This window comes from Protomyctophum parallelum (genome assembly GCF_964188405.1).
Source record: "Protomyctophum parallelum genome assembly, chromosome: 3".
NCBI classification, from domain to species: Eukaryota; Metazoa; Chordata; class Actinopteri; order Myctophiformes; family Myctophidae; genus Protomyctophum; species Protomyctophum parallelum.
Genome location: NC_139698.1, coordinates 2,163,663 through 2,178,456, shown reverse-complemented (window position 1 = coordinate 2,178,456; position 14,794 = coordinate 2,163,663). Strand labels below are relative to the sequence as shown.

General features: G+C 46.3%; 1 protein-coding gene across 2 annotated transcripts in view; it reads right to left on the bottom strand.

Moving 5' to 3' along the window:
* Positions 1 to 14,794, bottom strand: part of decr1 (2,4-dienoyl CoA reductase 1, mitochondrial) — a 43,250-nt gene that overhangs the window by 22,522 nt on the left and 5,934 nt on the right. For both annotated transcript variants that reach the window (XR_014569051.1, XM_083761409.1), the window contains exons 2-6: positions 9,679 to 9,887; positions 8,522 to 8,579; positions 5,952 to 6,038; positions 4,791 to 4,938; positions 2,656 to 2,755 (exon numbers count right to left, since the gene is read on the bottom strand). Coding sequence is in view for 1 of the 2 variants with exons in the window: in XM_083761409.1 (XP_083617535.1) it covers positions 2,656 to 2,755; positions 4,791 to 4,938; positions 5,952 to 6,038; positions 8,522 to 8,579; positions 9,679 to 9,887 (602 nt within the window). In the remaining variant the exon portion in view is untranslated. The remainder of the gene's footprint in view (positions 1 to 2,655; positions 2,756 to 4,790; positions 4,939 to 5,951; positions 6,039 to 8,521; positions 8,580 to 9,678; positions 9,888 to 14,794) is intronic.

Here is a 14,794-nt window from a genome sequence, read left to right as displayed (position 1 = left end):
AGATGAACACTAATCCATCCAGCAACTGACGGGATATGTGTGTGTGTGTGTGTGTGTGTGTGTGTGTGTGTGTGTGTGTGTGTGTGTGTGTGTGTGTGTGTGTGTGTGTGTGTGAGTGAGTGAGTGAGTGAGAGATATGTACAACCCAGATCCGGCACAAACAAGGGACTGAATTATTTTCGCTCCTATGCCACCAAAATGTGGAACGCCCTACCAACATTGTGAATCTCTTGACTCCTTCAAAACCGCGCTCAGAGGGCGCCTATACGGACGGACGGCTGCAATTCCAAACTGGCCCCTGTTAAAATCTGAATCTGATGTTAATTAAATGTTCCTGCCGTTATGCTAATGACCGCTGGTTAAATATTCATTCTCACCCAGACAGTGATTTGTGCTGAATGTCCAACTGCACCAGAGCACTGATTCCCCAAGGACCCCCAAATGGACACTATTAGTGTCCATTTGGGGGTCCCTGGCATGTCTGATTAAATCAGACATGCCAGGGACCCCCATTTCAACATAATATATGCCAGGGACCCCCATTTGAACATACCGAGTGGCGCGCTACGAGCTTGTAGGTCTGCTATTTTTGAAAAATCGAAGAACGACTGACATAGAAACATAGCTTTTTCAGAAAACTGTCAGGATGTAGAAGAACATTTTTAAGAACCTGATCTCAGGTCAGAATGGAAAACTGTCAGGATGTAGAAGACATTTTTTAGAATCTGATCTCAGGTCAGAATGGTAAACTGTCAGGATGTAGAAGACATTTTTTAGAATCTGATCTCAGGTCAGAATGGAAAACTGTCAGGATGTAGAAGACATTTTTTAGAATCTGATCTCAGGTCAGAATGGTAAACTGTCAGGATGTAGAAGACATTTTTTAGAATCTGATCTCAGGTCAGAATGGAAAACTGTCAGGATTAGGCATGTGAATCTCGTCTCATCTCACGATTCGATACGCATCTCGATGCACTGCCAGCGATACGATACTTTAGCGATACATGGAATCTCCTGGCGATACGATGCGATACGATTCACCCCTCTACCGATACGATGCGATTTGATGGCGATTCAATTCGGATTTATATTAAAGCTCTATTAATTTCCCAAAACATGTAAAAACTAAAAATGCATTACATTTAAATTCAAAGCAATTTATTGTTTTACTGTAGGTTAGTATTATAGCTCTGCATCTCAAACAACCCAACTTATAGAATTATGTAAGTAAACAAAGGATCTGCTCGTTATTGTGGAATTGTTAGATTACTAATAATCATAGGCTATAGTATAATTATTATATCTCAAAGGTCAATTTGAGGTTTTGAGTATAGAGGGTTCAAGAGATTAAAATGTAATAGCCTATTGTTCATCAATTAATGTTACCAACATATAAATAGAAAATAAACAAATAAACAAAACAAAAATTACAGGTCACACTTGTAGTGCTGTCAAACAAGTCTATGTCTAGTTTAATCTGCAACAGTTTTATAATATAATTGCCTATGTATAGTGGGGGTCCCTACTTGATCTCTCACTCTAAGCTATAGTGGTCCTTGGCTTGACCTGAAAAACATTGAAGACCCTGGCCTGCATGTATTATTAACGTTATAAATACATAGCAGATGTACTATGGATGGAGAAGCTCACAACGCTTCTCCATCCACGCCCCGCTGTGAGCTTGTGGATCTGCAATTTTAGGCGTGCGACACCGTCTTGCTGCAGAATATAAATAAGGCTTCTATCCCAGAGAATAGCAGGGGAAAGCTGGACAGTGGAAAGTTGTGCAGCAAGCAGTACACCCTGCTGTGGCGGCGTTGTTGTTGTTCTACACGTGTGTGCAGACTGCAGAAGCTTTCTTTAATTACAAATTGATGATGATCGCGACGCAGATTTCAGATTTGCGTCGGATAATCAGCTGTGGAGTGTGGATCATTACCAGCAGTCCAGCACGCAGCGCTACAGTGAAAAGTCAACTGATCGACGGACAAAGCTACTCGGACAGCTATTTTATAAAGCTAAAGGTGGTGCTTCTTGTTTAATGCGTGGGGCTCACTTCTGTTAGTCGCGGGTGCTATAGCCTTGTCTCAACGTGTCTACTCTGACTGCACCGTCGTACGGTAGCTTCTGTTCACTGACTGTGGGCGCGTTCGGAAAAATACCACACCGGAGCACACTCTCCTATTAGTTTGCATTGCACAGTGGGCTCAGTGCGCTATTTCCGAACACGCCCTGTGTGTGCGCTGCGAGAGACCTTTTTTTTCTCTTCCTTTTTTGATGGTACGTTGAATGCGCCTCGGAAACACAGGATAGGGTGAAATTTACCATGAAAAAACGGTGCAACCACGGATTTTACCGATGCAAGCACTCCGCGAACGATGCATCGAGATTTCACCCGTCAATTTTACCGATACACAGTGAATGAACCGATTCACTCGCATCGCGCACGTCATAATCGATGTATCGATACGTATCGATTATTTTCCACATGCCTAGTCAGGATGTGTGTGTGTGTGTGTGTGCGTACGTGCACAGTGTCTCCACTCCACGGCCTGTGCGTGCGTGTATGTGTGTGTGTGTACGTACGTGCACAGTGTCTCCACTCCACGGCCTGTGCGTGCGTGTATGTGTGTGTGTGTGTGTGTGTGTACGTACGTGCACAGTGTCTCCACTCCAGCCTTGGCTGCAGCGCTGGGAACCACGAAGCCAGAGCCTGACTCAGCGTAGATGGTGGTGATGGCCAGGAATGCTGCCCCTACACACACACAGGCGCGCACACACACACACACACACACACACACACACACACACACACACACACACACACACACAGGCGCACACACACACAGGCGCGCACACACACACACACACACACACACACACACACACACACACACACACACACACACACACACCTGAATGAATGGTACTTCTCGCATCTCGGAGACAAAAGAGGTGTTGGCCAGACTTGGCCATTTCTTCACCGCGGCTTATATTATGTGTGAACTTCTACTACCCCCTAGTGTTACTGTTGTATATTGCATTCAAAATAAATGTTATACTCTTCTTAGCTATTGAAAGATAGCAGATCTACAACAAAGCTCATATAGCTTGTAGATCTTATATTTCTTTTTGGAAAATGTGGTGCAAATCTTTGAATATATTATATTCTTTCAGAGCGAACGTTTTTATCATCAGACCAGTGTGTGTCCAGTGGAAACCTCGTATGAATCTGATCTCAGGTCAGAATGGGTTAATCAGACCAGTAGTGTGTGTCCAGTGGAAACCTCGTATGAATCTGATCTCAGGTCAGAATGGGATAACTCAAATCTGTGCTTGCCTCCAGGGTGACGTTCCTTTCTCTGCCTCCAGGGTGACGTACCTTTCTCTGCCTCCAGGGTGACGTACCTTTCTCTGCCTCCAGGGTGACGTACCTTTCTCTGCCTCCAGGGTGACGTTCCTTTCTCTGCCTCCAGGGTGACGTACCTCTCTCTGCCTCCAGGGTGACGTTCATTTCTCTGCCTCCAGGGTGACGTTCATTTATCTGCCTCCAGGGTGACGTACCTTTCTCTGCCTCCAGGGTGACGTACCTTTCTCTGCCTCCAGGGTGACGTACCTCTCTCTGCCTCTATCAGCCTCTTGCCCAGCTCCAGGGTGACGTACCTCTCTCTGCCTCCAGGGTGACGTACCTCTCTCTGCCTCCAGGGTGACGTACCTCTCTCTGCCTCCAGGGTGACGTACCTCTCTCTGCCTCCAGGGTGACGTACCTCTCTCTGCCTCTATCAGCCTCTTCCCCAGCTCCAGGGTGACGTACCTCTCTCTGCCTCCAGGGTGACGTACCTCTCTCTGCCTCTATCAGCCTCTTTCCCAGCTCCAGGGTGACGTACCTCTCTCTGCCTCCAGGGTGACGTACCTCTCTCTGCCTGTATCAGCCTCTTGCCCAGCTCCAGGGTGACGTACCTCTCTCTGCCTCCAGGGTGACGTACCTCTCTCTGCCTCCAGGGTGACGTACCTCTCTCTGCCTCCAGGGTGACGTACCTCTCTCTGCCTCCAGGGTGACGTACCTCTCTCTGCCTCTATCAGCCTCTTCCCCAGCTCCAGGGTGACGTACCTCTCTCTGCCTCCAGGGTGACGTACCTCTCTCTGCCTCTATCAGCCTCTTCCCCAGCTCCAGGGTGACGTACCTCTCTCTGCCTCCAGGGTGACGTACCTCTCTCTGCCTGTATCAGCCTCTTTCCCAGCTCCAGGGTGACGTACCTCTCTCTGCCTCCAGGGTGACGTACCTCTCTCTGCCTGTATCAGCCTCTTGCCCAGCTCCAGGGTGACGTACCTCTCTCTGCCTCTATCAGCCTCTTTCCCAGCTCCAGGGTGACGTACCTTTCTCTGCCTCCAGGGTGACGTACCTCTCTCTGCCTCCAGGGTGACGTACCTCTCTCTGCCTCCAGGGTGACGTACCTCTCTCTGCCTCCAGGGTGACGTACCTCTCTCTGCCTCCAGGGTGACGTACCTCTCTCTGCCTCCAGGGTGACGTACCTCTCTCTGCCTCCAGGGTGACGTACCTCTCTCTGCCTCCAGGGTGACGTACCTCTCTCTGCCTCTATCAGCCTCTTCCCCAGCTCCAGGGTGACGTACCTCTCTCTGCCTCTATCAGCCTCTTTCCCAGCTCCAGGGTGACGTACCTCTCTCTGCCTCTATCAGCCTCTTTCCCAGCCTCTCTCTGCCTCTATCAGCCTCTTTCCCAGCCTCTCTCTGCCTCTATCAGCCTCTTTCCCAGCTCCAGGGTGACGTACCTCTCTCTGCCTCTATCAGCCTCTTTCCCAGCTCCAGCGTGACGTAAGCGGTTCCGTTCAGGACGATGTCCGTGATGGTCCTCCAGGCGTTGGCCGACAGCTTCTCTGACGGAGACACAAAGTTTCCCGCCGCGTTGTTGATGATCACCTGCACAGATAGTGTTTTACAGTACGGTAACATATGTGTGTTTTACAGTACGGTACGGTACAGATGTGTGTTTTACAGTACGGTAACATATGTGTGTTTTACAGTACGGTACGGTACAGATGTGTTTTACAGTACAGTACAGTACGGTAACATATGTGTGTTTTACAGTACGGTACGGTACGGTACAGATGTGTGTTTTACAGTATGGTACAGTACGGTAACATATGTGTGTTTTACAGTACGGTACGGTACGGTACAGATGTGTGTTTTACAGTATGGTACAGTACGGTAACATATGTGTGTTTTACAGTACGGTACGGTACGGTAACAGATGTGTGTTTTACAGTACAGTAACAGATGTGTGTTTTACAGTATGGTACAGTACGGTAACAGATGTGTGTTTTACAGTACGGTACAGTACGGTAACAGAAGTGTGTTTTACAGTATGGTACAGTACGGTAACAGATGTGTGTTTTACAGTACGGTACAGTACGGTAACATAGTGTTTTACAGTATGGTACGGTACGGTAACAGATGTGTGTTTTACAGTACGGTAACAGATGTGTGTTTTACAGTACGGTACAGTACAGTAACATATGTGTGTTTTACAGTACGGTAACAGATGTGTTTTACAGTACGGTAACAGATGTGTGTTTTACAGTATGGTACGGTACGGTAACAGATGTGTGTTTTACAGTACGGTACAGTACAGTAACAGATGTGTGTTTTACAGTACGGTACAGTACGGTAACAGATGTGTGTTTTACAGTATGGTACGGTACGGTAACAGATGTGTGTTTTACAGTATGGTACAGTACGGTAACAGATGTGTGTTTTACAGTATGGTACAGTACGGTAACAGATGTGTGTTTTACAGTATGGTACAGTACGGTAACAGATGTGTGTTTTACAGTATGGTACGGTACGGTAACAGATGTGTGTTTTACAGTATGGTACAGTACGGTAACAGATGTGTGTTTTACAGTATGGTACAGTACGGTAACAGTACATACATCAGGGAGCCCAGCCACCTCCACCAGCTGATCAACACAGGCTGCCACAGCCTTGGGGTCTCGGACGTCACACTGGATGGCATGGACCTGTGGACACAGTACAGACACATCACAGACACAAATCACAGACACAGTACAGACACATCACAGACACACATCACAGACACATCACAGACACACAGTACAGACACACAGTACAGACACACAGTACAGACACACAGTACAGACACATGGACCTGTGGACACGGACACACTCAGGCTTCTTCCACGGCTACTTCCACGGGCCCCAAAGTTAATATAAACTGAACCAGGCGAGCATGGTTCAGTCTCCGGGTTGAGTACAGAGTGACGTAGAGGGTGCGCTGTGATTGGCCAGTCGCTGTGATTGACAGCCTAACCTTAACCTCAGTAAAACTATACCTAAACCTAACCTTAACCTTAACCTCAGTAAACTATACCTAACCTTAACCTCAGTAAAACTATACCTAAACCTAACCCTAACCTTAACCTCAGTAAAACTATACCTAAACCTAACCTTAGCCTCAGTAAAACTATACCTAAACCTAACCCTAACCTTAACCTCAGTAAAACTATACCTAAACCTAACCTCAGTAAACTATACCAAAACCGAACCTCAGTAAACTATACCTAAACCTAACCTCAGTAAAACTATACCTAAACCTAACCCTAACCTCAGTAAAACTATACCTAACCTCAGTAAAACTATACCTAAACCTAACCTTAACCTCAGTAAACCTAACCCTAACCTTAACCTCAGTAAAACTATACCTAACCCTAACCTTAACCTCAGTAAACTATACCTAAACCTAACCTCAGTAAAACTATACCTAAACCTAACCTTAACCTCAGTAAAACTATACCTAAACCTAACCTTAACCTCAGTAAAACTATGTCTAAACCTAACCTTAACCTCAGTAAAACTATACCTAAACCCAACCCTAACCTTAACCTCAGTAAAACTATACCTAAACCTAACCTTAACCTCAGTAAAACTATACCTAAACCTAACCTTAACCTCAGTAAAACTATACCTAAACCTAACCTTAACCTCAGTAAAACTATACCTAAACCCAACCCTAACCTCAGTAAAACTATACCTAACCCTAACCTTAACCTCAGTAAAACTATACCTAACCCTAACCTCAGTAAACTATACCTAAACCTCAGTAAAACTATACCTAAACCTAACCTTAACCTCAGTAAAACTATACCTAAACCCAACCCTAACCTCAGTAAAACTATACCTAAACCTCAGTAAAACTATACCTAAACCTAACCCTAACCTTAACCTCAGTAAAACTATACCTAACCCTAACCTCAGTAAACTATACCTAAACCTCAGTAAAACTATACCTAAACCTAACTCTAACCTTAACCCTCTAATGGCCAAGTTGCCAACCTTAATAACATCTTATTGTGCCTTAGGCCAGCTTTGGCTGACTTTTTGAATGACAATAGAATAATGTGCGATATGAACACAATGTCACGAAATATCTCATTTTAAAGCTGCACATCTCTAGTTTATACCGAAAAAAATAATATGTTCCTAGCATGTTCCTTCGTTTACTTATAAGCACTTTAGTACACCTTGGTTTGACTTATCACTGAAACCAAGGTCTACTAAAAAGCTTATAAGTAAACGATGGAACAAGCTATAATCATAATTATTTTTTCATTGTAAAGTAGTGACTTGGAGCTATAAAATGAGACATTTCGTGACATTGTGGTCATATCTCACATTTTTCGATTGCCATTCAAAAAGTCGCCAAATCTGGCCAATGCTGGCCAATGCCCCATTTCTTAATTCGTCATTTTAATGCAATAAGAGGGATCAGCGATCTAAATACAATACATCAAGTTTTACTTTCGATTTCAAAGTAATACCCAGAAGTTCCACTTGATGGCAGTAACGTTCCATTATTCTGATTTCTGATCTGGCTTCACTTCCTGTCAAACGAGGTAAACAAAGGAAGCTAATTTGACCCCTAGCTTATAGCTTGGCCGTCCGGATTGCTAAACTAACATTAGCTTTGTCATAACTTAGTCAGATTAAGCTTAAAAACGGCCAGGAACATCCCAAAATATCACATTTTTTGCCGCGGATCACATAGAGACGGCGCGCGTGCACGATAGTGCACGATCGCGCGGGTTTCGGCCGGTTTTTGGTAGATTACATAAAAATAATTAAAAAAGTCAAACAATTGCAATATTTTGTTATAAAAAGACGTACTGACAGGGCAGTACGTCTACTACGCAGATAACGTCATTGGCTTGGAGGGATTTGTTGATTTACTACGTCAATTAACATGGCAGTCTATGGGCTTGACGTAGTCTTGGCAATTAGAGGGTTAACCTCAGTAAAACTATACCTAAACCTAACCCTAACCTTAACCTCAGTAAACTATACCTAAACCTAACCTTAACCTCAGTAAACTACACCTAAACTTAACCGTAACCTTAACCTCAGTAAAGGGTCCATTTGGTAGTGTACCTGTAACACATTTACACATTATTTTCAAACCATAGACTAGTTTTCTGTACTACTGTACCTTGTTCCCGGTCTGGCCGCTGATCTCCTCTGCCGTCTTCTGCAGAACATCTAGTTTCCTAGAGGTCAGAGGTCACAGGAGGACATGGTTATTAGTACAGTCTTCCAGCCTCAGGGTGCTCAGTTCCACTTGAATACTTTAACCCATTCTGACCCGAGATCAGATTCTAAAAAAAATGTCAGTCGTTCTTCGATTTTTCAAAAATAGCAGAACTACAAGCTTGTAGCGCGCCACTCGGTGGCGTGCTACGAGCTTGTAGATCTGCTATTTTTTCAATAGCTAAAGCACGACATGATGCTATCACCAAAATGGGTTCCCGTTCAGAATGGGGTTAAAAAGATGGTTGTCCTAAATTAGATTTTTTTAAGTATACTGACTTCTATAGTGTAGAATAGATAAATGGCACAAATGGAAAAAAAAAGAAAAAATAAATAAGGGGAAAAAAGAAAATAAATCAATTTTTATTGGTCAGTTTTTTTACAAATTTGTCCTGTTTTTGTTTTATGTTTGTTTTTCATCTCCTGGCAAAATACAAAGGTATTTGTTTTTTTTTCAAAAAAAATTATCCCACGATTTTGTAACCCAGTTTTCTTTTTCACCCAGTGCCAATTATCTAATGTAATCCTTGGCGCTACACTTCCTCTGCCAACCTGGGGGGGGGGGGGGGGGGGGAGACCTCATGCCTCCTTCTATGCATGAGCTGCTTCTTTACACCTGACAGGGGGGAGTTTCCCTGGTTGGACGTAGCGCGTGGAAGGAACACGTTATTCCAACCAGTTCCTTTCCCCTCCATCAGGCACATCAGACAGGGGCCCCCAGGGCAGACAGGGGCCCCCAGGGCAGACAGGGTGCTGGTCAGTCTAATACCTGCCGGCGATGACGCACTGGGCCCCCAGGGCAGACAGGGTGCTGCTCAGTCTAATACCTGCTGGCGATGACGCACTGGGCCCCCAGGGCAGACAGGGTGGTGGTCAGTCTAATACCTGCTGGCGATGACACACTGGGCCCCCAGGGCAGACAGGGTGCTGCTCAGTCTAATACCTGCTGGCGATGACGCACTGGGCCCCCAGGGCAGACAGGGTGCTGCTCAGTCTAATACCTGCTGGCGATGACGCACTGGGCCCCCAGGGCAGACAGGGTGCTGCTCAGTCTAATACCTGCTGGCGATGACGCACTGGGCCCCCAGGGCAGACAGGGTGCTGGTCATGGCGCGGCCCAGGCCCGTCCCTCCCCCCGTGATGAAGGCCACCTTGTTGTTGAACGTCCCCGGCAGCAACATGGCGTCCTCGCACGCAGGGAAGAACCGCGCCTGAGGCTGAGGAGGGGCCTCCTTCTGACGCAGAGCTCTGGAGCCATTACTCACTGCCTGGGGAGAGAGGGAGAGAGACATTACTCACTGCCTGGGGAGAGAGAGAGAGAGAGAGACATTACTCACTGCCTGGGGAGAGGGAGAGAGAGAGACATTACTCACTGCCTGGGGAGAGAGAGAGAGAGAGATTACTCACTGCCTGGGGGGAGGGAGAGAGAGAGGCATTACTCACTGCCTGGGGAGAGGGAGAGAGAGACATTACTCACTGCCTGGGGAGAGAGGGAGAGAGAGACATTACTCACTGCCTGGGGAGAGAGAGAGAGAGAGAGACATTACTCACTGCCTGGGGAGAGAGAGAGAGAGAGATTACTCACTGCCTGGGGAGAGGGGGAGAGAGACATTACTCACTGCCTGGGGAGAGAGAGAGAGAGAGAGAGACATTACTCACTGCCTGGGGAGAGAGAGAGAGAGAGAGAGAGACATTACTCACTGCCTGGGGAGAGAGAGAGAGAGAGAGAGATTACTCACTGCCTGGGGAGAGAGAGAGAGAGAGAGAGACATTACTCACTGCCTGGGGAGAGAGAGAGAGAGAGAGAGACATTACTCACTGCCTGGGGAGAGAGAGAGAGAGAGAGAGACATTACTCACTGCCTGGGGAGAGAGAGAGAGAGAGAGACATTACTCACTGCCTGGGGAGAGAGAGAGAGAGAGAGACATTACTCACTGCCTGGGGAGAGGGAGAGAGAGAGACATTACTCACTGCCTGGGGAGAGAGAGAGAGAGAGAGAGAGAGACATTACTCACAGCCTGGGGAGAGGGAGAGAGAGAGACATTACTCACTGCCTGGGGAGAGAGAGAGAGAGAGAGACATTACTCACTGCCTGGGGAGAGGGAGAGAGAGACATTACTCACTGCCTGGGGAGAGAGAGAGAGAGAGAGAGAGACATTACTCACTGCCTGGGGAGAGAGAGAGAGAGAGAGAGACATTACTCACTGCCTGGGGAGAGGGAGAGAGAGACATTACTCACTGCCTGGGGAGAGGGAGAGAGAGACATTACTCACTGCCTGGGGAGAGGGAGAGAGAGATAGATTGATTGAAGTATTAACAGTTTGCAGAATTACAGTACATTTCAAGCACAAACTCAATACACAGACTGTTAACTGTGAGTGGACGACACCATAAAGCATTACACTTGTTTACAACAGGGTCCAGACACCTTGTACATTTAGAGATGACCAGATAGACACTTCTATAATTTATATAGCTAAAGAACAGAACAGGAATTCATCATAAAGGAGGTAAAAAAGGGAAAATAAACATATACAGAGAGGGCAAAGAGGGGTGGGTGGTGGGGGGGGGGATTCAGATTTTACGAGGACAGTTTTGAATTGCAGCCGTCCGTACGTGCCCTTTGAGAGCGGTTTTGAAGGAGTCAAGGGATTCACATGTCTTAAAGGACAACTTTAGTTTTTTTCAACCAAGGTTCATGTTTTAGGTTGTTATTAGAGAAAGTAAAAGATGAGTGTATTTTTTTTTTCATGTGCTGCTTTCTTTCGTTTTAGGGATTTTAGCTCTTTTTGACAGGGAGGGGCGGGGGCATTCGAGCATGGGGCTAAATATGTATTTTCTTACCAAATTTCATGGTGATTTATTTTTGTATTATTTACTATAGTCCTAATAAACCCCAGTTTTGTAAAAAAAATTAGGGCTGTCAAAGTTAAGGCACTATTAACTAGTTAACTCACAATCCTTTTAACGGCACTATTTCTTTGATGCGCGATTAACGCACTGTGAAGTTTGACAGAATGGTTGAGAGACGCATGGCAATTTTACACTGAAGAGTTGAATAATTGTTAAACAGCTGCATTACTTAAGTTAATTTAATTCTACACAATTAGAAAACGTAGAAAAAATGTTATTTTGATCAACATGGCCTGTTATCTCTCGTAATGGTACCATTGGCCAACATCAATACAGTTCTTTAGTTTGGGTCTGGAAGGCTAAATGTCATCAAATGGTGGTTCCGTGGCTCAAATGCAGAATAAATAATGGGCCTTGATAAGAAAAATCTTGAAAACCACTCATTTAAGGTATATTTAGAACAGATAAAAAATATGCGATTAATTTGCGATTAATCACAGTTAACTATGGACAATCATGCGATTAATCAGATTAAATATTTTAATCGATTGACAGCCCGAAAAAAAATACATATTTAGCCCCATGCTCGAAGATTTCTTTAAAATTTCGAGGTCAGGCCTAAATGGGTTAATGTTTGTGTAGGACAAAGTTTGTTCAAACGCCGACCAAAGGATGGGCATAGGAGGGGATAGCACCCCTCACACACTGACCAAAGGCTGGGCATAGGAGGGGATAGCACCCCTCACACACTGACCAAAGGCTGGGCATAGGAGGGGATAGCACCCCTCACACACTGACCAAAGGCTGGGCATAGGAGGGGATAGCACCTCTCACACACTGACCAAAGGCTGGGCATAGGAGGGGATAGCACCCCTCACACACTGACCAAAGGCTGGGCATAGGAGGGGATAGCACCCCTCACACACTGACCAAAGGCTGGGCATAGGAGGGGATAGCACCCCTCACACAGTGTTGTTTTTGGCAGAAAATTTGGCATTTAGTCTTTGGACTGAAACTACATTTAGTTTTAGTCACATTTTAGTCACCTGGAAATGTCTTGGTGTTAGTCTAGTTTTAGTCGACTAAATGTCATAAGATTTTAGTCGACTAAATCTACAGTTGATTTAGTCGACTAAAATGTATTTTGGCGGGTCTTAATGCCATCGTAATGAGTGTTTTTACACTTGCTGAAAATCCGTAAATAGCCGATCTACAAGCTCACAACGCGTCGCAACGCGTTGTGACCTTGTAGATCGGCTATTTTCAGCATGCAACCAAGTGTAAAATGACTTATACTGGATCTCTCGTCCACTGGTCCCTTCCTAACATTTTAGTCTAGTTTTTATTTGTCGACGAAATTGTCAGTATATTTAGTCTTAGTTTTAGTCATCGTAGCTTAGTTTTCATTTGTTTTTGTCAGTGAAAATAGGTAGTCGACGAACATTTTTCGCCTTAGTTTTAGTCGACGAAAACAACACTGACCAAAGGCTGGACACATAGGAGGGGATAACACCCCTCACACAGCGACCAAAGGCTGGACACATAGGAGGGGATAGCACCCCTCACACACTGACCAAAGGCTGGACACATAGGAGGGGATAGCACCCCTCACACACTGACCAAAGGCTGGACACATAGGAGGGGATAACACCCCCTCACACACTGACCAAAGGCTGGACACATAGGAGGGGATAACACCCCCTCACACACTGACCAAAGGCTGGACACATAGGAGGGGATAACACCCCCTCACACACTGACCAAAGGCTGGACACATAGGAGGGGATAACACCCCCTCACACACTGACCAAAGGCTGGACACATAGGAGGGGATAACACCCCCTCACACACTGACCAAAGGCTGGACACATAGGAGGGGATAACACCCCCTCACACACTGACCAAAGGCTGGACACATAGGAGGGGATAACACCCCCTCACACACTGACCAAAGGCTGGACACATAGGAGGGGATAACACCCCCTCACACACTGACCAAAGGCTGGACACATAGGAGGGGATAACACCCCCTCACACACTGACCAAAGGCTGGACACATAGGAGGGGATAACACCCCCTCACACACTGACCAAAGGCTGGACACATAGGAGGGGATAGCACCCCTCACACAGCGACCAAAGGCTGGACACATAGGAGGGGATAACACCCCCTCACACACCAACCAAAGGCTGGACACATAGGAGGGGATAACACCCCCTCACACACTGACCAAAGGCTGGACACATAGGAGGGGATAGCACCCCTCACACAGCGACCAAAGGCTGGACACATAGGAGGGGATAACACCCCCTCACACACTGACCAAAGGCTGGACACATAGGAGGGGATAACACCCCCTCACACACTGACCAAAGGCTGGACACATAGGAGGGGATAACACCCCCTCACACACTGACCAAAGGCTGGACACATAGGAGGGGATAACACCCCCTCACACACTGACCAAAGGCTGGACACATAGGAGGGGATAGCACCCCTCACACAGCGACCAAAGGCTGGACACATAGGAGGGGATAACACCCCCTCACACACCAACCAAAGGCTGGACACATAGGAGGGGATAACACCCCCTCACACACTGACCAAAGGCTGGACACATAGGAGGGGATAGCACCCCTCACACAGCGACCAAAGGCTGGACACATAGGAGGGGATAACACCCCCTCACACACTGACCAAAGGCTGGACACATAGGAGGGGATAACACCCCCTCACACACTGACCAAAGGCTGGACACATAGGAGGGGATAACACCCCCTCACACACTGACCAAAGGCTGGACACATAGGAGGGGATAGCACCCCCTCACACACTGACCAAAGGCTGGACACATAGGAGGGGATAACACCCCCTCACACACTGACCAAAGGCTGGACACATAGGAGGGGATAGCACCCCCTCAAAAACAGCGCCCTGGTTCATTTTGGATTTGACGGAGTCAACAGTCAGTCAGACGGCCCCGGGTCCCTTCCTTGTTGTCATGTGACATGTGATGTCACACTCCTTGTATACACAGAGAAAAAAACTCCTCCGCCCACTTTTTTCACTGAAGAAAACTAAATGGAAACTAAATGAAAACTATCTATGATGACTAAAACTAAGACTAAATATACTGACAATTGAATTGAATGAAGACAAAAATGTTTGAGAGATCCAGTTTTAAGCTGGGTTGCATGATGAAAATAGCAGATATACAATCTCACAACGCGTCGCGAGATTGTACATCTGCTATTTTCAGCAAGACGTCAAGGCCTGTCAAAACACATTTTAGTCGACTAAATCTACAGTTGATTTAGTCGAC